Source organism: Antechinus flavipes, chromosome 1 (genome assembly GCF_016432865.1).
Source record: "Antechinus flavipes isolate AdamAnt ecotype Samford, QLD, Australia chromosome 1, AdamAnt_v2, whole genome shotgun sequence".
Lineage (NCBI taxonomy): Eukaryota > Metazoa > Chordata > Mammalia > Dasyuromorphia > Dasyuridae > Antechinus > Antechinus flavipes.
In genome coordinates, this window is record NC_067398.1 from 132,222,279 (window position 1) to 132,246,969 (window position 24,691).

Sequence of the window (24,691 nt, forward strand, 5' to 3'; positions counted from 1 at the left end):
CTATAATAGAGCTCTAACTCTCTAATAATCTAATAATTATAAATTACAAATCTGATTTGGTAATGGGACAATCCATGTCAGGAACTGGAAACATTGAATATCCAGATTATAAAGAAAACACTATATGAATTAGGTCATTCATGGGCTTGGAGAACTCGGCTCCTAAGAATATTAGAGTAACCATGACTTAATGGACTTGAGATCTATGATATTCATCACAAATCCAAAATATTTCCTGACTGGCCCATAAAAAGTTAGTCTTATGACCTGAAATTTATTATATCCTCCTATGGCCACTTAGTCATAAGCAATTGTTAGACACTGTAGATACTGCAGATATACAGAAAGGCAAAATTCATTAAAAATCCCTGTCCTTAGGAAGTATATATCTATAAATATAATTTATTTACATAACTACATATATAACAAATATAAATTATCATATAATATATAGTCATGTAGTACAATGTAAAATATTATAATGTCAATAGTAATATAAAAGGGGAAGAAATTAACAATTGGGTGGAACAGAAAATGGAAAGGCCTCCTTCAGATAGTGACCCTGAAGGAAGTCATGAAAATTAAAGAGATAGAAATGAGAGAACAAAGGATTCCAGGCACAGGGGTAAGTTAGTCAAAAGCATCTAGAATAGAGATGGAATGCCATGTTTAAGGAAGTATAAGTAAGACAATGTAGTAGGATTTTAGAGTTCAAGGATAAGATATATGAAGGGGGGGAAGGCAGAAAAGAGGCAAATTTATGACAACCATTAAATGCCTTAGAGGACTTCAATTACTTTTTCATTTATTCATTCATTGATATATTTATTTTAGAAAGCTTTACATACTAAGTTGAGAAGGTTTTTTTTTTCCTAGAGACATTTGGGGGCCGACTTTTATTTTTTGAGGAGAAGAATATGGCCACACCTATAGTCTTAGGCTTTTTGAGAATTTGACTGAGAAATAGAGATAACAGAAACAGGGGAATCAATCCAAGATATTCTTTAGAGCCATACTAACTCAAAGTCAACAGAAAGTTTATTTTTAGTAGTGTAGGCCAAGGACTCAGTGAGTTCAAAGCATAGTATTTAATGAAATTTCCCTAGAAGACAGGTTCCCTAGTAACATTGTGCCTTGAGTCTGTTGATGCCTGCCAATTCTGATCATGTTCTTTAATTGACGACTGAAGCATAATTTTAGACCTTGGATGTATCTCATAGATCATCTGTGGCATAGAGAGGTTAAGTGACTTTTTCAATTAATATTACATGGACAATAAAGGATAAAAGTGGGATTTTGAACACAAAGTTTCTTTGAATTAAAATTTAGTTACTTTTTTATTAACTGACAGTGCTGTTTAGATGTGATGTCCCCTTTCCATATAAGTTTTTGTTATCTTTGACTCTCTGAGGATTAGGACTATTCCAGTTTATCTGATTAAAAACTTTTAAATTCTATTGTTAAATGTAAGGGTCTGTAAGATCTAATTTCAGTCCATTCATTGTTCTTTCTGCATTTGTGGAATTTTAATAGGAAACTAATTATTTGAGATTTTCCAGGTACGTCAATAATCCTTGAAGCCATGACATACAAATATGTACACAGAGATCATTGGGAGAATTTCAAGACTTGAAGTTTTAGAATTTATATTCATTCTTCTTTTGAAATCCATCCTGCCCGAGTTGCCATCCTAAATCATTTTTATGTCTCTGTCTTCAGAAGGAAAATAGAGATATTTGGACATCTCTCTTCTACTTCTACTAAAGTACTTCTACTAAAAAACTTGGAAAGGATTTTATCAGAAATACAAGCATAGATTAGAGTCCTAGAACTGTAAAGTATCTTATGTGTAATCTACTAACTATAATAACATGCCTTTATTTTTTTAATTTTTATTTAATAATAACTTTTTATTGACAGAATCCATGCCAGGGTAATTTTTTTTACAACATTATCCCTTGCACTCGTTTCTGTTCCGATTTTTTTCCCCCTCCCTCCCTCCACCCCCTCCCCTAGATGGCAAGCAGTCCTTTATATGTTGGATATGTTGCAGTATATCCTAGATATAATATATGTTTGCAGAACCGAACAGTTCTCTTGTTGCATAGGGAGAATTGGATTCAGAAGGTATAAATAACCCGGGAAGAAAAACAAAAATGAAGATAGTTCACATTCGTTTCCCAGTGTTCTTTCTTTGGGTGTAGCTGCTTTTGTCTGTCATTTATCAATTGAAACTCAATTAAGTCTCTTTGTCAAAGAAATCCACTTCCATCAAAATATGTCCTCATACAATATCGTTGTCGAAGTGTATAATGATCTCCTGGTTCTGCTCATGTCACTTAGCATCAGTTCATGTAAGTCTCGCCAGTCCTCTCTGTATTCATCCTGCTGGTCATTTCTTACAGAACAATAATATTCCATAACATTCATATACCACAATTTACCCAGCCATTCTCCAATTGATGGGCATCCATTCATTTTCCAGTTTCTAGCCACTACAAATAGGGCTGCTACAAATATTTTGCATGCCTTTATTTTTAAAAGTAACAGGTAGAATGTTAAATGTCACATAATTGATGGATGGTTGCATTGAGATTCTTATCTTAAAGCTATCTAGTTGTTTTGTTTTCTTACTTGAGTATTAAACTTTCCTTGAAATTCAGGACCTTTTGCCTCAGAGTAATTTTGGTCACAAAAAGGACAAAAGTTATTTATTTAGATCTGTTTGAATAAGACCAAAAAAAATCTGGGATGCATATGTTAAAATCAGTAGAATTCAAATCCCATCCCAAATCATATTGAATATGATAAATGGTAAGAAATTTCCCCGCTCTTAAATAGCTAGTTGTTTGCTTTTTCTAGTCAATTATGGGATTTAGAATTGCAAGGGACCTTAGACATAATTTTGTTGAATGCTCTTATGTTAAAATCTTAATACTAAAGCTGGTCATTTGGTTAACTGAATAAGTAGATCCACTTACTCCAGATCTAGTATTCTTCTATGATGTGCTTATTTTTTTTCCTCTTGTGCAACAGGTTATGATAATAGTAAACATGAATATTACAAATTGAGATCTTGAATGTCTTTCAGAAGCTTGATAGATAATGGGATGCTTAAAGGCACATAACCAAACCTAATTTAGCTTGCATTTGCCAAAAAATAGACTTTTTTAGATAACTGATGCTTTCCCCTTTGTGTCACTATTGTTTTATTTTGACAATTTTTGTATAATTGCTTCGAAGATGTATCCTATAATTTCCTGCATTCTTGAACAGACTAACAAAAGATGAATCAAGGCTATCAAGGTCATCTTTATGAATGTCCATTATTGTATTATGTAGTAATATTGTTCTGTGTATACTTTCTAATTTTTTCCTGTCTCTGCCCTTAATGTAAGTGTGCCAGCTCCCATTATTTGTATGGTAATTGTACCTACTTCTAACAGGGAATAACTTGATTGTCCCTTGCCTTTCTTACTTGCTATTTCTAATCCACTATAAACTTGAGAATAAGATATGCAAGTTTATGAAATGTTATATTAAATCAACATCAATAAGGCATTGAATGAAGACTCCAGTAACAGAATGTCTAGATTTAATGAAGGGAATTGAAATTCTATATTTAGGGTTATGGTTTAAGGGATTGAATTTATTGGAATGATGGTCTCTGAATAAGTGAAATATTCTATTTCTTCTTTTTCTATTTCTTTCAATTTTGAGCCTAAAACTGAGATGTGATATTTAGCTTTTTTTGGCTGTTTAAAGACATGTTTTTATGGTTAAAATAAAACATTATTTATATTACTCAAGATCTAAAACAGTACAGATGTTTGTGTGTGTGTGTGTGTGTGTGTGTGTGTGTGTGTGTGTATGTGTATAAAAAAGTATTGTTTTGGATGACTATCAATTAAAATTCTTGTTCTCACTATTCTGACATAATATTATGAGAAATGTTCTCTATGAGACTTGTGCTGGTATATTTAGCCAATCTGTATATTTGAGTAACATTAATATAGATGAATACAACATGCTATTATGATTCTGTGGAGAACAGATAGAATTAGCATATATATGTGTGTGTATACACACACACACACACACACACACACACACACACATATATATATATATATATATATATGAGAAAGAGAACTTTCAAGTTTTATGAGGAATTTATGTATCTCATTTTTATCTTCACAACAACTCAATGAGATAGGTGCTATTATTATCTAAAATATAGATATAATAATATGTCATTATTAATAAATGAGGAAACTAAGATACAGAAAATTTATAATACTTCTTTGTCTAGGTTCACATAACTAGTAAGAATTTGAAGTTGGATTTGAATTCAGTACATTCTGATTCCAAATTCAATAGTTTATTAATTATCCCACCATTTATATGGAATTTTAATAATGAAGTAGCTACTAAGAACTATTGATACTGAGCATAAATACATGATATAAATGGTAGGTTATTAGGAATATATTGAGAACATATAAATGCTGTTCCTGAAGATGAAATAATGTTTTAAACATGACATGCAGTTTCTTTACTTCTTGAATCTATTGTGTCTATTTACCCTTTTATATTCACTATCTGCTTATATTCTCTATCTGAATTTAAATTCTTTTGAGACTGGAAATGTATTTTTTAAATTTTATGTTTGTATCACCAGTACCTAGCATGGTAAATACTTAAATATTACTTAAACATACAATGTAGACACCTAAATACTACTTGTTGGAATTTATTGGATTGTGTTGAATTCTTTAATTGTCAAAATATAAGAGAAAGATGAGAATGCTGAAGGAAAGTAAAAATTGTGGACCTCATTGTTAAATTAAAAAGAAATTAAATATGAAGCTAATCTTCATTTTGATCAAGGGCAATCTAGATGAAAGCCTTAGAAGACAATAAAACAGTCATTGGCATATTTCTGTAGTCATAGAATTGGCTGGAATTTAGAAAATATAAAAAGTTCATTGTTGAGTTTAAAAAAATTTATTTGGTGTAAGCAAAATATTACCCCTGAGATTCTCCTGTATCACGTTCCATACTTATTAAAATCCTAAACAATTTTTTGAAAGATAAAGCACCATAAAGAACGTTGACATACGTTCTGAGTTAATCAAATCAAACAAGACATAAAACAGTGGGATATGCTCACCAAAAGTATTGGCCACTATTATAGTATATATGAAATGCAAAGTTCAAATGGAAGAGGTATTTCATAGACATTCTGACTGGAGTTTTTAAGATGCTTTTCTTTTCTCATGACATCATGGTGTTTGCATCAGACTCTACATATTTCTGCATGTCTCAAATGAGAGCAGTGATTTAGACAAAGTTCCAGGAGTCACTATCTTTATTCAAGCATACTGTTTAGCAACATTTGCTATTTGTCAGAAGAAGGAAAGAAATATGTCAGAAGAGAATGTACACTGAATTTCCTTTGAGAAGGAAGGAAATAGTTGAAAATAAAAGCAAACTTACAAAATATGCTTTAAGAATATTTTAATATGCTATTTGCTAAATGGAGGCATTTGAATGTTGGTAATCTGTTTCAAATTAATTTGGGATTGAGGATGTTGGCTGAATCTTGTATATAGAAATGTAAACATTTTGGAAATTAGATTTAAAATAATTTTATTATCTCCAATGTTCTCATTAAAATTTAATGGAATTGTGGTTTTTGGACATCTTCTAGTGTCATTCTTTTTGAAATTACTATTAAGGAGTTATGCTCTTTATTACATGAAACTTAAATGCTTGCGTTGTAATATTTAGCCAAGTTTAGGACTAATACTTTCATTTTCTTCAGGGAGAATATGTGGCTCATAAATGCTTAAAATTTAAGAGATGCTTTTGGAGCATGTGAATCAGAATTCTTTTTCTATTAGAAATGACAGCATTTTCAAAATAGTCCTTCACCATTATTCCACACATGATTCATTGACATAGCTCAACATGATTATAAATGAAACAATTTACATTTTAGCTAGTAATAAAGAAATATCAAATACTTTTAATCAGTTTATTGTAAACATAATATTTAGCATCAGTACAATGAAACATACTTCAAAACTATATCTGTTAATTGATTTTACTTAAAAATTCACTTGGAGTTATGGTCTAAATTTATTAGAGTTACCTGGATATTTACTAGAACTCACCTTTGGGTATGGTTAAGTTAAAAGTACATTATATTTGGGATTCTTTTTTCATATTGCATTATTTCATAAAAATCTATAGATTTTTGTTTTATGGTTCTCATATTTGTAGGTCTTAATTGCGTTATGATATGCTATTATATTTATGTGCCTCCAATTTACTTTTTTTTTTGATTTTTAAGTTGCTTTCTTTGGTGGGGAAAGGAGTGGAACATTACATTTAATAGTGTTATAAATTAATCAAATGGATAGTTTTTTGTTTTGATAATAGGGTATGTTCCTAATTATAGATTAAATAAGAATGATTTTTAGAGAAATTTTTTTTAGGATTTTAAGTGATCTGAGATTTCTTTTCTCGTGCAGATAATACATATGTTTCAAGTTCAGACAATGATGAAGATGTATTAGTTACCACTGAGCCAATTCCCATAATTTTCCATCGAATAGCAACAGGTAATGTTTTCAAATAGATGTATTCAGTTTCAGAAATAATTTCCATTCCTATTCAGAATTGTCTTAAGGAAAAAAAAAACAGAATTGTCTTAAGGAAAAGCAAATTCTGCTATGAATCTAGTTATACTCTGTTGTTTGCTTTGTAGAATTAATGATTTTTTTAAGTTAAAAATGATTAGCTTAAATACACTTGGAAATATAAAGAATTTACCTTTGCTTTTTGTAATTATGAATGACCAGTTTGAATTTATGATGATTTTTTGTGTGTTTTTGTGTTACTTTTTTGTAGCTTTCCCCTCCTTTTTTATGAAAACATAGAAAATTTAAATGTCTAGTTTGTATTCACTTTGAAAATTATGCCAAGGGATATCTAGATCTAGACATGCAAATATATACATGTATAGTTTATTTTTCAGAAAGTTTCTGTTTATATGTACCTATGCATGTTTGCTGTACGTTTCTAAATAGATAAAATACATATTTGCTTCATATGTGTGTGTGTGTTCATTCTTACTTTTGGCAAAGTTCAATAATGAGTATATGGATGGGTGTGTGTGTGTGTGTGTGTGTGTGTGTATTTTATATGTATCTTATCTGTAAGTCTTTATATGCTAATTCAAAAATTATTCAGTATAGACATTTTATATTTATATTGTCTTTATGGAAACTTAAGAAACATCAGAAACAACTGCCATACTTAATATCTTTCTAATTTATTTTCTTGCAAAGGTGCATGTGGCTGGATGAAATTTTAAAAATATATAGAATTTAAATATAAACCTAATAAAATCATTGTTATACAGAATAAAGATTTATTTCATAACCCTGATTAAATTTTATTTTCAGAATTAAAAAAAACCAATGACATTCCATGTTGTTTATCCATAAAATCAAAATTACAAAAGGAAAATGGAGAGGTAAGTTAGTGTAATTTACACATTGATTTTTCCCTTAAATCTATACTTCATCTGCTTTCTTTATTTCTGTTTATGGAACTTATATTGTCATATCATCCTTCACGTTTGTAGGTCCCTTATTAATTATCTTGCATGCTTTGGATCCATTACATCTCATTCTTCATGTTTTTTCTACTGCTGGCCTTATCTCTATAGTATTTCACTTGATAGTTCCCTGATCTCCTACAATATCATTATCTTCTTTACGACCTACCTGTAATCTTGAAACAAATAAAGTTCAGATTTTGAAATAGACAATCAGTGAGCATTTTTAAAGCATCTACTATATACTAGAACTCCCTAATACTGAGAATGCAAATAAAGGTAAGAAACAATTCTTAGTCTCAAGGAGCTTATAGTCTAATAGACATTAGGCTAACCGCTTTGTATAAACAAGATATAAATAAGATAAAATGGAGATAATTAGGGGAGGGAAATTGCTAGAATTAATCAGCAAAGGCTTCTTGTAGAAGTTAGTGTTTTGTATGGGACTTGGAAAAAGTCAGATGCTGAGGTAAGGGTGGGTGGATATTTTAAACATGGAGAATAGTTAGTCAAAATGTCCAGATTCAGAAGATGGAATGCCTTGAGGAACAGTAAGGAAACCAATGTTCCTGGATTGGAGAACATAAACCAGGGTTTCATATAAGAACACAAGAAAGATCAAGGATGGGGGACTTCTTATGGAGCGTTTTGAATTTCAAATAGAGGATTTTTTCATTAATCTTATAAGCAGTATGGAACTTCTGGAGTTTATTAAATAGGGTCACTCTCCTCAAACTGACATTTCCCTTCCTTGAAATCCTTTTCACAAATTGTCTTTGCACACTATTTTCTAGCCAAAGTGAGCTTACCCCTCCCATCCTACAATAATCTCTGTATTCAGGGGCAGCTAGGTTGTGCAGTGGATATATCACTGGCTCTGAAGTCAGGAGGACCTGAGTTCAAATATGACTTCAGACACTTAACACTTCCTAGCTGTATGACCCTGGGCAAGAAACTTAACTCCGCTCAGCAAAAAACAAATAAATAAATAATAATAATCTCTGCACTCTGTGCCTGGAGTAACCTCCATCTGTCTTACCTGTAGAGTTGTTGCTCATCCTTTAAACCCACACAGAAATGTTGTATTATCTATAAAGCCTTTCTCAATTATTCAGGGTTAGTAATATCCTTCTCTTTGAGTGTTCACATAGGACTTAAATTTATTTTAGGAGGCTGTAGATTCCCCTTAACTTGTTTTGTTTATTTATGATGAGCTTCCTCGTTTTGTCAGTTCAGTGAGATAGAGACTATCTTTACTAAGTCTTGTATTATTTCCCAGTCATAGCACTGTTTGTTTACAACAGCAAATGTTTGTTTAATGGATGGCTGGGTAGGTTACATAGGGGGAAAAGGAGAGGGAGGGAGGAAGGGAGGAAGGGGGAGAGAGAAAAAGAGAGGGGGGAAGAAGAAGGAGAGAGAGGAAGAAGAAGGAGAAGAGAGAGGAAGAAGAAGGAGAAGAGAGAGGAAGAAGGAGAAGAGAGGAAGAAGAAGGAGAGAGAGGAAGAAGGAGAAGAGAGAGAGAGAGAGGAAGAAGGAGAGAGAGGAAGAAGAAGGAGGAGGAGAGATAGGAAGAAGAAGAAGAAGGAGGAGAGAGAGGAAGAAGAAGAAGAAGGAGGAGAGAGAGGAAGAAGAAGAAGAAGGAGGAGAGAGAGGAAGAAGAAGAAGAAGGAGGAGAGAGAGGAAGAAGAAGAGAAGGAGGAGAGAGAAGAAGAAGGAGAGAGAGAGGAAGAAGAAGAAGAAGGAGAGAGAGAGGAAGAAGAAGAAGAAGGAGGAGAGAGAGGAAGAAGAAGAAGAAGGAGGAGAGAGAAGAAGAAGAAGAAGGAGGAGAGAGAGGAAGAAGAAGAAGAAGGAGGAGAGAGGAAGAAGAAGAAGAAGGAGGAGAGAGAGGAAGAAGAAGAAGAAGGAGAGAGAGAGGAAGAAGGAGAAGAGAGAGAGAGAAGAAGAAGAAGAAGGAGAGAGAGGAAGAAGAAGAAGGAGAAGGAGAGAGAGGAAGAAGAAGAAGGAGGAGAGAGAGGAAGAAGAAGACGGAGGAGGAGGAGAGAGAGAGAAGAAGAAGAAGAAGGAGGAGAGAGAGGAAGGAGGAGAGAGAAGAAGAAGAAGAAGGAGGAGAGAGAGGAAGAAGAAGAAGGAGGAGAGAGAGGAAGAAGAAGAAGGAGGAGAGAGAGGAAGAAGAAGAAGGAGAGAGAGAGGATGAAGAAGGAGAGCGAGAGGATGAAGAAGAAGGAGAGAGAGAGAGGATGAAGAAAAAGGAGAGAGAGAGGATGAAGAAAAAGGAGAGAGAGAGGATGAAGAAAGGGAGAGAGAGAGGATGAAGAAAGGGAGAGAGAGAGGAAGAAGAGAGAGAGAGGAAGAAGAGAGAGGAAGAAGAGAGAGAAAGGAAGAAGAAGGAGAGAAAGAGAGGAAGAAGGAGAGAGAGAGGAAGAAGGAGAGAGAGACAGGAAGAAGAAGGAGGAAGAAGAAGGAGAGAGGTGGGGAACAGAGAGAGGGAGAAACAGAGGGAAAGAGAAAAAACGGAGAGATACAGGTAGAGACAGAGAAAGAAGGCTGGGTTCTAGGATTAGCTTTGGGGTTAACCTTGTTTTGGAATCATTCTTTGATGTTTATATATAATCTATGACCCTTGGCAAGTCCTAGATAGATTTCTAAGTCTATAATTTGCAAAACATAGGCAACATATCCAAGACATAGTTTATTATCTCCATGATCCTCATCCTTTGCTCCTTCTTCTTATTTTTTCCCATTGTTGTAGAGGGCACTTCTAGACTCAAGTAATCATCTAATCTTTTGACCTAGTTGTAATTCTTGACGCCTGACTCTTTCACCCCATCTCCCATTCACTCTATTGAAAAGTGCAGTTAATTTTCAGCTCTTTGATAATTCTATAACACTTCTTCTCCTCCCCCCTGACATTGTTGCTCCTCCTCCATCACCTCACACCTCAACTATTATAATAACATTTTTCTTGGTCTCCTTTTTCCCGGTTTCTACCTAAATCAGTCCATCAACTATTTAGCTTCCAAATTAATCTTTAGCATTTCACTTTGCTTTTCAAAATTAAATATTAAATCCTCTGTTTTTAAGCCCTTCAAAAGAACCTCCCTCCACCTCCCTCTGTTGACTTTTGTTTTCTTTTACCTTGTTTTCCCTTATCTACTCTATGATCTGATGACACTGGACACTGTCCTCTTTGCTGTTCCTTGTGACAAGACATTCTATCTTCTACACAAGGCATTTTCAATAACTGCCTCCCATGTGTGGAAATGTTCTCTCTCCTGTCTTAGCCTTTTGGCTTCCTTCAAATCTTAACCCACACTTTAGAAAATTCACTTTGGTAGCTTCATGTAAGTACAGGGATTACTTCTTGCCCAAGGAAATTAGTAAAAATTTCATGAAAGGGTTAGCTTTGAAAAATAGGAAACATCTTTCTTTTAAAAAAGTAAATAAAAATGAGAATCATTTATGTTTCCTATCTTCCTCTACCTCTTTTCTTCTCTTTCATTGAAAAGAACCCCCTAAATAAAAGAACATCAATTGTGCATGGTCAAGCAAATAATATTTTATATTGATCACGTGCAAATATATATGTCCCATTCTGTATGTTGAATTTCATCTCCTTTATTTGAGGGTGGCTAACAAGCTGTAACAGTGTTCCTCTAGCATCATGATTGGTCACTCACTGAATTACTAAGAGTTCTTAGTTCTTTCAAACTTGACACAATATTTTTGTTGTGTAAATTGTCCTGTTCATTTTCCCTCAATGCCATCTATCAGTTCAGATACATTTTTCCATATTTCTCTGAAACCATCTTTTTAATAATTTTTAAAGGAAAAATGAAATTCTGAATCGAATCAAGTCCAGATTTATTAAATAATATGTGCTTGGTACTGTGTTAACTGGTAGAAATGTCATGATACCCATTATATATCTCTGTCTATCTATATATATGTAAAACATTTTCCCATTAGACATAATTCTCTCCCCCCCAAAAAAGAGCAAAGAAAATATGCATTTTTCTGCAGCCTTGAGACCATTGATTCTCTTATCTGTATATGGAGGTTTTTTATAACATAAGCCCTTTGGAGTAATGGTATATCATTGTATTAATCAGAGCTAGTTAAGTCTTCCACAGTCGATTATCTTCACAATATTACTCATCCTTTATATTGCATTCCAGATTAGACTCACTTCACTTTGTATCCATACATGAACATTTTTTCTAGGTTATTCTAAAACCATCACTTTTATAATTCCTTATATCCAAGTACTATCTCATCACATTAATATAACATAAACTTGTTTAGCTATTCCTTAATAGATAGGCATTGCCTGTTTCCAGCTCTTAGTCACCCCAAAAAGAGCTGTTATATTTTTGTACATGTAGGTCCTTTTTTCTTATAAGTATAAGGTATTGCTGGATTGAAAGGGTATTATAATAACCTTTTGGGCATGATTCCAAATTGTTCTCCAGAGTGGTTGAACCAGTTTGTAACTCTACCAACAGTGCATTACGTACCTATTTCATCATTTTACTTTTCTATTATCTCAGCCAAACTGATAGGTTTAAGATAGTAACTTTGAAATTTTCAAATTTGCATTTCTCTAATTATTATTGCTTTAGAACATTTTTTCATATGATTTTCATATGATTAAGGGTAACTTTGCTTCCTGAAAACTACCTGGTCATAAGGAAGCTTATAACCTAATGATGGAAGACTACATATGAAATAAATCTGAAAAGCACTGTTGGAAGAAGACTAGGTGGGAGGCAAAAATTCAATAATTCTGGAGTGGCCCCAAGGTATAAAACTTGCTGGTCTGAACATTTTCTGCAAAATAGAAATTTTGAGAGGAATTGACAAATCAGAATAAGATATTACAGAATGGAGTCATCTTCCAAGGAGAGCAGGCTTTTGAGCTGGAATGGTCTTCCAAGGAGAGATGGCTGCTGAGTCTTGAGGGGAAAAAAAGTCCAGAGAATCAGGAATGAATCCAAAAAAGAATGAAGGGTTTAAACTGACTAATTTTAGTACCTATTCAGTATTTATTTAAAGTACTTTAGTACTTTAATTCCTATAATATATTTTTTCAGTCATTCTGCAACTGCTGTGCTCTCTTTTAGGTTCTACTTGTTTGTCATTGCAAAAAGAGTTGATAGAAATGTTTTGTTCCTGTGGAACTTTTTATTTTTCCCCTGTAATTTCCTTGGGGGTATGATCTAAAAGTGATATCTCTGCACCAAAGTGTATACGTAGATTAGCACCATTTTAGGCATAGTTCCAGTTTCTTTCCAGAATGCCTGTACCACTTACCATTTTCTCGGTATGGCATTCATATGTACATTTTCATGTAGCTCCTCCAAAATTTGTACTTTTTTTTGGTCATTTGACTAATCTAATGATTATAATATGTATCTTCAGAGTTCCTTTAATTTGCAATTCTTTAATTGTTATTCATGAGTTTTTTTTTTTAAAAAAATATGACTATAAGTAGCTTATAAGTCTTCCTCTGAAATCTACTTGGTCATATCCTGTGACCATCTGTCAAATGGAGTAACTCTTATTCTTCTTAATTTAGGTGACTTTCTTAAATGTGTTGGATATTAGATCCTTATAGAAAAAAATGATGCAAACATTTTTCCCCTTGTTAAATCATTTAAGAAATGAAAGATTTTAGCTGGTTATAGATTAGGAGTATGTCTTTTGAGGCATGGGGGAATGATTTGCTCAGAAGTAGAAGGAGCTCAGAGAATAACATCCATTTTTCCAAAGTATAATATGTGTAAAAGGACAGTTTTAGAGAGATCTGAATGTTGGATATATGATTTTTATTTAGTAACTTTAGGCTATCATTCAATGATCTTGAGCAGGAGACTTCTATTCATACTTTTACTTCAAAAAATGTACTTACCTTTTACTATTTTGGGGGAATATAAAACATTCAGATAAAGCACAAATGTATTTTTGCCTTAAGGAAAATTACTTTTGACAGCTGTGTAAAGAATAAAAAAAAAAGGCAAGTAACTATAAACAGTGACTAGTTAGTAATCTTTTATCCACATAATTGATGTCTGAATTTGGTCAGAAGGAGCATGGAAAGAAGAGGCAAAATACAATTCCTTTGGCAGTAATTCCATGATTATAAATCTGAATGTCAAGGAAGATGTAATTATTTTTTCCAATTATTAAATGAGCAAAGGGAAATTATTGGAGGAAAAAATCTTGGCTCAACTCAGAATTCGTTCTACAAGTAACCCCCTTAACATCTTGAGTCCAAATATCATTCAGGTACTTGGGAAATGTGGAGTATAAGAATATGAAATCTAATATAAAGACTTAGGAATCCTGCTTCATTGACCTTTGAAAGTAGATTAAATAGGGAATGGTGGAAATGTAAATTTTGAAAACAAGAGGATTAAGGACCAGAACTGGTAATATCTAACACCTTGTTGGGGCAGGAGGAGAAATAAGAACCAATTTAAGTCAGGAGATCCAGAAAAAAAAAAGTCATAAAATGTAAATAAAGGGAAAATATCTGGGAGGAGTTGTTTGGAAATGGTTTTAAATGCTGCAGAAGGGTTAGAAAAGATGAAGTTTTAGACAAGACAATTGAATTTAGCTTTAGATCATCAATTAATTTGGCAAGAACAGTTTCAGTTGAATTTTGGTCATGAAAAATATTAGGAAGAGTGAGTGTGCCTATTGAAGAAATAATGTAGAACGTAGTGAATAGTGAAAACTACTCCTTCTAGAAGTTTAGTAGTGAAGTAGAAGACAGAAGATGATATATTGAGAGTTAAGAAAAGTGTGTGTGTGTGTGTGTGTGTGTGTGTGTGTGTGTGTAAATGAAAGGGAAAGCTGAGCATGTTCATCAATAGAGAAGAGATTTAAGGAGATAGACAAGATTTTAGATGAATATAAATTGGTAGATTTTTCCAATTTGTGTTTTGTAGTGAAGACTTAATGTATGACACATAGTGGAGGCTTATAAATATTTTGTTAGAGTGATTGATCTTTTTACTCAGAAAAGTACTAGAGATGTTTGGATTGGGTATTAAGAGAACCTGGCATAGATGTTTTAAACTGGAAGAAAAGGAATTTGATAGTGTCTTGAGGGTGAAGAAGAGATACCATAAGAATGAGGCAATGTATAGTAGATGGGGAAGGACCAGGGACAGAAGGAAATGTTCAACGAAGGAAAAGAGTTCAAGATTAGGGAATAAAAAGAAAAATGAAAGCCTATACTCTCACAAAACCTTTATTGGGAAAGCTTCCAACATATAGTAATCAAAGTAACTCAATGGAATTGACATGAAAATATGCCACTCTTGTTGGCTAAAAAGAGGTTTTCCTTTGGCTGTCAGTGATTTAGGAAGATAGATGAAAGAAGCAGGATGTTTGAAAGGAAATTTGGATATTCTAGTCATGAGGCAAGAAGAGCAAGGAAGAGAAGGAAATTTACCGAATAAATCAAACCAAGCCTTCTAATTAGAATATAAGTGTGTTGAAACTTCCATTAAATCAGTCCCTTAGGTGACATCCATTGGTTTGATAGCAGCTGGACAACTGCTAGGGTTATATTGAGCAAATGTTTATTTAGCATCTATTCTCATAAAAGCACTGAGGGAGATAACTATGTACATCTAGTATTTATACTAAGTTCTAGGCTTTTAAAGTCAAAATAGCTCCAGACTCTACAGTTGAGTCCAGAGAACAGGGAGGTAAAACTATTAAAAATCTTTTAGATCTTTAGGTAGATTGATCTACACAAGTGTTTGTAAAAGCTTCTGCTAACACATTAAATAAGTACCCGGAGCTTCCAGAAACTAATGAAATTATATTTTTCTAGGATATGGACATGTATAGGGACTAGACTTATGTATTATAAAAAATTCCCTCTATCCATGCAAGTTGCAACTTTACAATTACAATGTTAGATTTGCCTACAGTTGTGATAGGCTAAGTGACTTTCTTGGAATCTCATAGCCTGGATATGTCTCAGAGGCAGGACTTGAACCTAAGTTTCGTTGGTTCTAATATGGCTGTTGTCATTACATCTTGACTGTCATCTCTTTGTCTCTGTCTACCTCTCCTCTGTCTCTATAGTAATAAATCTTGCTTTCAATGGGCAAAATATATTTTTGCCATTATTCTTATTATAATTATTATTTTTACCTAAGGAGTCAAGACAAAATAGTACAGTGGAAGAAGATTCAGAAGGAGACAATGATTCTGAAGAATTTTATTATGGAGGACAGGTAAGCAAGTCAATCTTTCAAATCCACGGCTAATTTTGATATCTTGGATCATATTCTTGAGATTATGAATGGAAACATTACGTTGAAAAAACATCATTATGTTAAATGCCTGGGGTCCATTGATTTGTTAGGAAAGCTGCATAACCCTTCTGTTTAGGTTTATGATGCTTGTCCTATCTTTAAATGTTGTTGTATCAATTGAGCTACGAGAGTGAGAGAGCCAATTCAAATAAGTTCTTACTGTTCAATTTTCAGTGTGAGTATTTATACCTTGGAAATTGGCAATCATGAGAATCAAAGATTGATTTTTATTTTGTGGATAGTGTAGACTTAAAGAAGCGATGGAGAAAATGTTAATAATGCAGATTAAATATAAAAGTGAGTACATTTTTATCTTAGGAAGCTGGTTGTTAAACATTTATCCTTACACCCCTAAATAATAGATATGAATTACTAATGCATTTATTAACATTTTCATTTAAAAAGCTATTGGTCTCTATCCTTTAAAATCTAGGAAAAATGATAGCTATATTAATATTTTGTCTTGAACTTCAATTATAGTCTCAAGATGCTCTTTAGATCTATGAAGAAACTCAATATATTAATCTGGTTTTCGTTCCGAGTTTTTCTTTCATTAACTAATTGTGTTTTTCTTCAACTCAAGGCCTTGTTAGTTCATAATAGCCTTTAGGAATTGTCAATGAATTTGATTACTTTCACAAATGTGACTTCCATCCCACCATTTCACAGTCAATTCAGGCTCCCTTAACAATACACATAATGAAACTTATAATAAAGAGATAAAAATTGAATTTAGTAACAAATGGTTATCCTTAGAAACACAAATATGAAAAAAACACTAATAACAGATTTGTTTATTATTTTCCATTTTTACACTTTGACTAAATCCAAATAAATCTGGTTCTATAATGATATTATTAAATATCGATTTTATAGTATTCTTTGGTCAGTAAAAGTTAATAAAAGAAAAAACATAAAAAAGGGATAATATTCTTATAGTTTCAGTTTTAGAAACTGAGAGTCTGGGATGGAGAAAATAGAATATCAAAGTGTAAAACTTATTTTTTTTGATTTATAACAATGCATCCACATAATTTTGTTGATGTCCTCTTGCTAGAACTAAAAGCTGCTTTAGCCAGTAAGTCAGGCTAAAGTATTGGTGTATGACAACTCTAGTAGTTTTCCTTTTTGAAAGAAATTAAAAATTTTATAATGGTTACGTGTGTGTGTGTGTGTGTGTGTGTGTGTGTGTGTGTGTGTGTATTTGCAGAGAGGAAATGAAAATACCTTCCTTTTTATGTCGAGATTTGTGGAATTTTTCTGACATTTTGTTTTATTCTGTATTTTCTTTCCTCTTTGAATTCAACTTCTGGGGATCAAAGTAATCTTATTTTTAATATTTTATAGAAAATAATGAATTCTTCTAGACCCTTTGTGTCTTTAAAAAATTCAAAGCAAATCTAATACTGAGTTATTATCTTTCTACATAAAGCAAATGCAGAATATTGAAGTAGATCCATAGTACAGTGGGTTGACAAGGTGATTTGTCTAGCAAATCATTTTTATTCATGATTATTTTGGTTTCTCCAACATCCAAATACCAAGTAATTTCTAAATCAGTCATTTTCACTAGGTGAACTATGATGGGGAACTTCACAAACACCCACAGCTGGAAGCTGATTTGACAGCAGTGAGAGAAATATATGGGCCTCATGCAGTTTCTCTCAGGTACATAATAATTTTATTGAATAAAATTGAAATTAATACCTGGCTGAACATGGGGATTTTCCTTGATGTTTTATATATGGAAATTTGCCTGGGGTGAACTTTTTCAGATGCTGCGTAATGAAACATTTCTCATTACTGTCTTCACAAATTCCTGAAGTTTGTGTTTTGTTTTGAGACTATTCTTCGTGACAGGTTATCCATCATCACAGTGTTCAGGTGCTCATAATTTAGATTATTTCAATTGCTTACTGCAATTACTTATTTAGAAGCACTTACTTTGTGGGTCTTCATACCCAGGTTTGACAATAATAAATTATTGTAATTTACTTGGCAAATTGGACACATACTGTTATCATAAATTAAGTCCTATCTTAGCTAAACTATAATAACATAACAATCAACAGCATGTTTCAGTGGATAGATATGTGGTTTAGGTTGGAGTCAGAAAAAATAAGGGTTAAGATCTTGCTTCTGACATGTGGTAGACATGTGGTCACATGTACTTAACTTCTGAGTACCTTATCCAACTCTCCATGATTGCAAGTGACTAGTTGACAATTTTCATGGAAGGAATGTTCCACATGAGGATTTCCTATGCTGATACAATATAAGTCTGGACCAAAACAAAAATAATTTCGATTCAAATTACAATAGTAATGCTGAAATAATAATTAAGGGAACACATTTAAATAATATATTTTGAAAATACCATAATTTTCTCTATGAGTTATGAATAAATTTTGTTAACAAATATTGCATTCCCATTAATAAGAGTGAAAGACTAAATCTTTATTCAAGTTTCTGTCTCTATTTGAAAAAATGCCTTGATCTACTCAGAGTATTGTAGTAAAGATAGGTTGCACTTTGATTAGATCAGTTACTAAGAATAACTGGGGTTTCTGGAATATCCTGAACCATTGACATGGATGGAAAAGAAAAACATTAAGGAATTAACATTGAGAAAGAGCTCTTCATTTATGTAAATTAATCTTCCCCAGAGACTCAGGTTTTGAAAATTATTCTAGTGAAAGAAAATGCAGATTAATTAAACTAAATATAACTTCCAGAGCTAGTCTAAGACTATGGCAATGTGAATGACTGTTCGTTAAAAGTTTCACCAGAAAAAAATAACAATAACAATTTAGTATAATGTCAAGAGCAAAGGATTGAAGATCAGAAAATCTGGGGTCAAATCCCAGTTCTGCTATTGATTAACGATGACTTATGGAAATTAATGTAGCAACAAAATTCATCTGGAAGAACAAAAGGTCAAGTATATCAAGGGAATTAATGAAAAAAATTACAAATGATTTTGGCCTACCAATACCAAATCTAAAATTATATTATAAAGCTGCAATAATCAAAAGCATTTTTGATTACTAAGAAATACAGTGGTAGATCAATGAAATAAATTAGATACATAGAACACCATCATCAAAGCCTATAATAATGTAGTATTTGATAAGCCCCCAAACTCCAGCTTCTGAAATAAGAACTCACTATTTGATAAAAATTGCTGGGAAAATTGGACAATAACATATCAGAAAGTTGGCATAGACTTGCATCTCACACCCCATACCAAAATAAGGTCAAAATGGTATATGATTTGGGCATAAAGAATGATACCATAAAAAAATTAGGAGAAGAAGGGATAATTTACCTGTCAGATCTTTGGAGAATGGTGAAATTTATGACCAAAGACGAACTAGAGAATATTATGAAAGGCAAAATGGATAGCTTTAATTAATCAAATTAAAAAAAAGTTTTGCACAAACAATACCAACAGAAACAAGATTAATAGGAAAGTACAAAGCTGGGGAAAAAATCTTTATAGCCAGTGTTTCTGAGAAAGGTCTCACTTCTAAAATTATTTTAAAAGAACTGTGTCAAATTTATAACATACAAGTCATTCCCCAGTTGATAAATGGTCAAAGGTTATGAACACACGGTTTTCAGATGATGAAATTAAAGCTATGTATAGTCATATGAAAAAAAATGCCATAAATCATTATTGATTAGAGAAATGAAAATTAAAACGACTCTAAGATACCATCTCACATCTCTCAGATTGGGTAAGATGACAGGAAAAGATGATAAATGTTGGAAGGGATGTGGGAAAACTAGAACACTACTACATTGTTGGTGGAGTTGTGAAATGATCCAACCATTCTGGAGAACAATCTGGAACTATGCCCCAAAGATTATCAAATTGTATATACCCTTTGCCCCAACAGTGCTACTACTGGGTCTGTATCCCAAGGAAATCATAAAGGAAGGGAAAGAACCTATATGCAAAAATGTTTGTAGCAGCTCTATTTGTGGTAGCAAAAAATTGGAAAATGAGTAGATGCTCATCAGTTGGGGAATGGCTGAATAAGCTGTGGTATATGAAGATAACGAAATATTATTTTTCTATAAAATTATTGAACTGATTATAGAAAGGCCTGGAAATATTTACATGAACTGATGTTGAGTGAAACAGGCAGAATCAGGAATACATTGTACACAATAACAAGAAGAATGTGTGATGACCAACAATGAAATATCTGGTTCTTTTCAGTTCAGTGATCAAAAGCAATCTTAATAGACTTTGGACAGAAAATGCCATCTATATCTAGAGAAAGAACCATGGAGATAGAATGTAAATCAATACATGCTATGTTCATTTCTTTTTTCTGTTTTTTTCTCTCTCATGATTTTTCTATTTTGCTCTAATTTTTTTCTCCCAAAATCATTCATAAAATAAATAATAAATAATAATAAATGAATAAAAATAAATGATTTTTTAAAAAAAAAATAAATTAATGTCAAATCTGGCCTCAGACATTTAACACTTCCTACCTGTTTGATCCTGGGCAAGTCACTTAACCCCAATTGCCTCAGGAAAAAAAAAAAGTAAATTAATGTAGCATGCTTATCAAGGAACTTGTATTAGATAATCTACTATTGCTTCTACTCTAAAATGTTACATTCCTGTAAATGAGGCTATTGCTTTTATTCAGCTAAACATTCTTGGGAAAAATTCCACCTCCACTCTGTTGTTCAATGAGAATTTAAAAATTAGTCCACAAGAATTGATTAAGTACCTATATGACAGCTACTGTAATAGATGTGATAGATGCAAAGACAAAAATGGAGAAGTTCCTGTCTTAAGATGTTTACATTCTGTTGGGGAATTTGTCATGAAAAATATTTAAGAAAACATGAGATGGATAAAATATGCAAAAATAATATAAGATAATTTAGAATAAGGAATCCCAGTGTGGATAATTAGTAAAAGTCTTCTCTAGGAGATTAGGGCTGGAAACCTAAGGAAATTCTAAGAGGTAAAGATATAGAAGAAAAAGATTTAAGTCACAAGAAAGCAGGTAGAAACACAACGATAGGAGACAGAGTATCATGCAAGAGAACTGCAAGCAGATTAATGTAGAAAGGATGTCTGAAACTAAATTGTTAGTCACTAAAAATGCCAAAGAAAGGTAGTAATTTTAAGAGGTAATAAATCAGATTTGGTATTGTATGATGATTTTTTTCAAGTGGAGGATAGATTAGAGAAAGGAGAGGTTTTTTTTTTAAATAATAGTTTTTTATTTATCCAAATACATGCAAAGACAGATATCAACATTCACCTTCACAACACCTCATGTTCCAATTTTTTTCTCCATCCATTTCTCCTCCTTTCTTCCCTAGATAGTAAACAATCCGCTATAGATTCAATATGTGCAGTTTTTCTAAATATAGTTCCATATTTGTCATGCTGGACAAGAAAAATCAGATTAAAGGGAGGAAAAGCCATGAGAAAGAAAAAAAGAAACAAACCAAAAAAATAAATACCACCATCTCCCCAAAAGTGAAAATACTATGCTTTCATGTTTCCATAGTTCATGTGAGAGATTTGAAATAGGAAAGGTCATTAAGGGGCAGAAGAGTGATGAGGAGCACTTGAGCTAGCATGATAGACATATGAGTAGGGATTAAGCTTGCAAAGAGAAGGTAAAACCAATGAGACTTAGCAACCTATTAGATATGGATATGGAAAATAAGACATCTGAGGACGACAAAGTCATTACAACTTGGCTAACTAGAAGGGTTGTGCTGCCCTTTACAGAAATATGGAGGGAAGTTAAGAAAAATGGTTGGGTTCTGAAGAAAGAGATGGGATAATGAGTTCTGGAATCTACTATATATTGTCTATAGGTTATCATTTCTTATACATTAATATAAATGCTTTACAAATATAATCAACTTTTATTCTCACAAAAGCTTTATTGGTTAGGTATTATTATCCTCAGTTTTCAGATGAAGAAATTGAGGCAGACAAAGATTAAGTGTGTTGGCCACTTGAGTTGACTTGAAGCTGATTTGAATTTGTATCTTTTTGTGGCTAGTTCTAGACTTAACCTTTGGTTATCTCAGTTTGTCATCTGTTTAATGGAAATAATATTAATATCTTCCTGCCAGGGTTGTTGTGCAGATCAAATAAGATAATATTTTTAAGCACTTTGCAAAACTTAAAATACTAAAAAATACTAGTTATTAATTTATGGAACTTTAATTACCTTATATGTCAGGGACAAATAAATTGAAGAGTAGACAGACATAGAGGAAGAGGTGGGTGTAGACAGTTCATGAAGCTAACATTAAATCAAATAAAGGAAGATTGAACAAACACACCATACAGTTTGGTTTGTTCTGTAAATTTTTTTTTATTTTAAAAAGATAATAAAGGTAGCTGATGAATAGCTTAGAGAGAGGGCAAAGATTGGTGACAAAGTAAGAAATTATAAGCAAAATATATCTTGAAGTCAGAAAGCAAAGTATAAATGATGATTAAAAAAAGAAATAAAATCCTGTAATCCAGTCTGAAGTATATAGAATAAGAGAAGACTGAAAGTGGAACAGAAACAGATTTCTTCTATGAAAGCTCAGTAGTTTTCATCATACATCCTTTACTTTTATAAAGTAGGAAATGGGTGGGCAATGAGAGGGGAAAAAGTATAGAAGGATAAAATGAAAGGAAATACAAAATGAATTATAATCATAAAGGTAAATGGGGACAAACCTCATAAACAGAGAATATCATAGATTGGGCTAGAAAGTAGATCAACAATATGTTGTTTACAGGAAAGACATTTGAAGTACCAATATTCATGCATTTTAAGGAGCTAGAACAAAACAACAATAAATTATACTTTAAGAAAACTCAAAAAGAACAGAAAAGTGATTCTCATTTCAGGAAAGATAAAAAGCAGATAGAATTAATAGATGAACAAGGAAACTATGTTATGTTTAAATGTATCATAATTGAATCAGTATCAACACTTAATATATACACACTGAGCAGCACTTTACTAAAGGAAAAATGTAGCTGAATTATAGGGAAAAATCTACAGTAAAACTATAATAACAGGGAACTTTAAGTTATCCCTTCTTTAAGACCTAGATAAATCTAATAGATAAATAAAATGAAGTTAAGGATCCGAATGAGACTTTAAGAAAAATTAGAGATGATAAAACTAGTTATTACTAAATGAGAAAAGAAAATAGTTGCTAATTTTTTTCAATCTCCTTACAACTTTAAAATTTCAGATATTACAAAATTTAGATTTTGATTAGCAAGAATTTCAACCATATATTTTGTTCACCAAAATGTGATTTAAAATTTAGTCAGTAAAAAGATTTTTAAAGAAGGGGTTAAAGATGATTCTAGTTTATATTATATTTATGTTTCTTCCCAACTACAAATCATCTGATACTTCCCATTTTAAAATTCCATTAATTCCATCCAATAATTCTCTTCCATTTGTCATAGGGCCAAGAAGAGTTGTATCTGAATCTGAGCATTCATGAGTCGAGAAAGGAGAAATCTATGAACTGTGTGCATTAAAGAAATAATTGTCTCCAGAAAAAGTCTTTTATTACAAATTGGAATAATTTATTATATTGGAAATATTATATATATTATTATAATATGGGAAATCCCTCTAGCATTCTCTTGAATGTAAAACTAGGCCCCTGAACTCATTGCTTATCTTTGAAAGCAGTCCTATTCTTTTTTCATTCATTCTTTTCAAAAGGAGGTAAGGGCTATTGAGGTAGGACCAAGGATCAAAGTGGCATTCACTGCCACAGTGATGGCTCTCCTTTAGTTGCATTCCTGTTCTACTACTACTACTACTATCTGGATGCCAAACAATATTTCTCATTTGCTGATGGATTTATCAGCATGTGGACTTTCTTTTCTAGCATTGTTTAGGGGAAAAGAATTCAATTTTATTTGAAGTTCAGATCTGCATTCTCTCCTTTCCACATTAAGAAAGCAAGAAAAACAAAAGTCTTTACCAAGATATGTAGTCAAGCAAAACAAATTATCACATTTTCTTAACTCATTTAAAGAAAGCCAACACTTAGAATTTTTTCATTATTTAGAAGAATTTATAGCATCTTTAGATACAATTTCTAAAAATTGTCCTGTCTGCCAAGATTTCTTTCTGCCTGACAAATTTTCATAATCCTTGAATTTGCCCTGAAAATTTCTCACAGACTAGGCACCAAAATGCATATTTAGCACGCACCTAGAGACTGCTAAGCTTGAAGTGTCAGAGAACATTGAGTTCTTCCTGATTGTCTACACATTTCTGACCTGTTGATGTGGAAGTAACTTCATAATGAGAATAGTTTGTCATCTGATATCCTTGTTTGTTGCATGCTTTATCTTCTGGAAAATGTGGGAGGGAAGAAGAATCTAAGGATTAGAGAGTTAAAAAAAAAAAAAAAACTCCCCAAATCCTACAGCCTGGCATATTTAATCCTTAAATGACAGAGAAAATTTATTTTCAAAATGTCAGTTAGGGTGTCACCCACTTTAAAGAAATTAGACCCAATACATAAGGCTTACATTTAGAGAAGTGATGGTAATTTTTTTTTTTTTTTTGAGAGAAAGGATTCATGAAATTCTACCCTGGTGTTACTAAATACTTGTTTATTGAAAGCATTTTGTGTCCAAATTTCAAGGGGAATAAAAGGCCAACACAACTTAGTTTATACATTCATACAT

General features: G+C 32.4%; 1 protein-coding gene across 1 annotated transcript in view; it reads left to right on the top strand.

Annotated features, from left to right (window-relative positions):
• The window catches only part of PARP8 (poly(ADP-ribose) polymerase family member 8), a 217,234-nt gene that overhangs the window by 113,755 nt on the left and 78,788 nt on the right, over nt 1-24,691 (top strand). The window contains exons 4-7 of the mRNA XM_051990612.1: nt 6,540-6,629; nt 7,476-7,546; nt 15,808-15,885; nt 17,540-17,634. Of these exons, the coding sequence (XP_051846572.1) occupies nt 6,540-6,629; nt 7,476-7,546; nt 15,808-15,885; nt 17,540-17,634 (334 nt within the window). The remainder of the gene's footprint in view (nt 1-6,539; nt 6,630-7,475; nt 7,547-15,807; nt 15,886-17,539; nt 17,635-24,691) is intronic.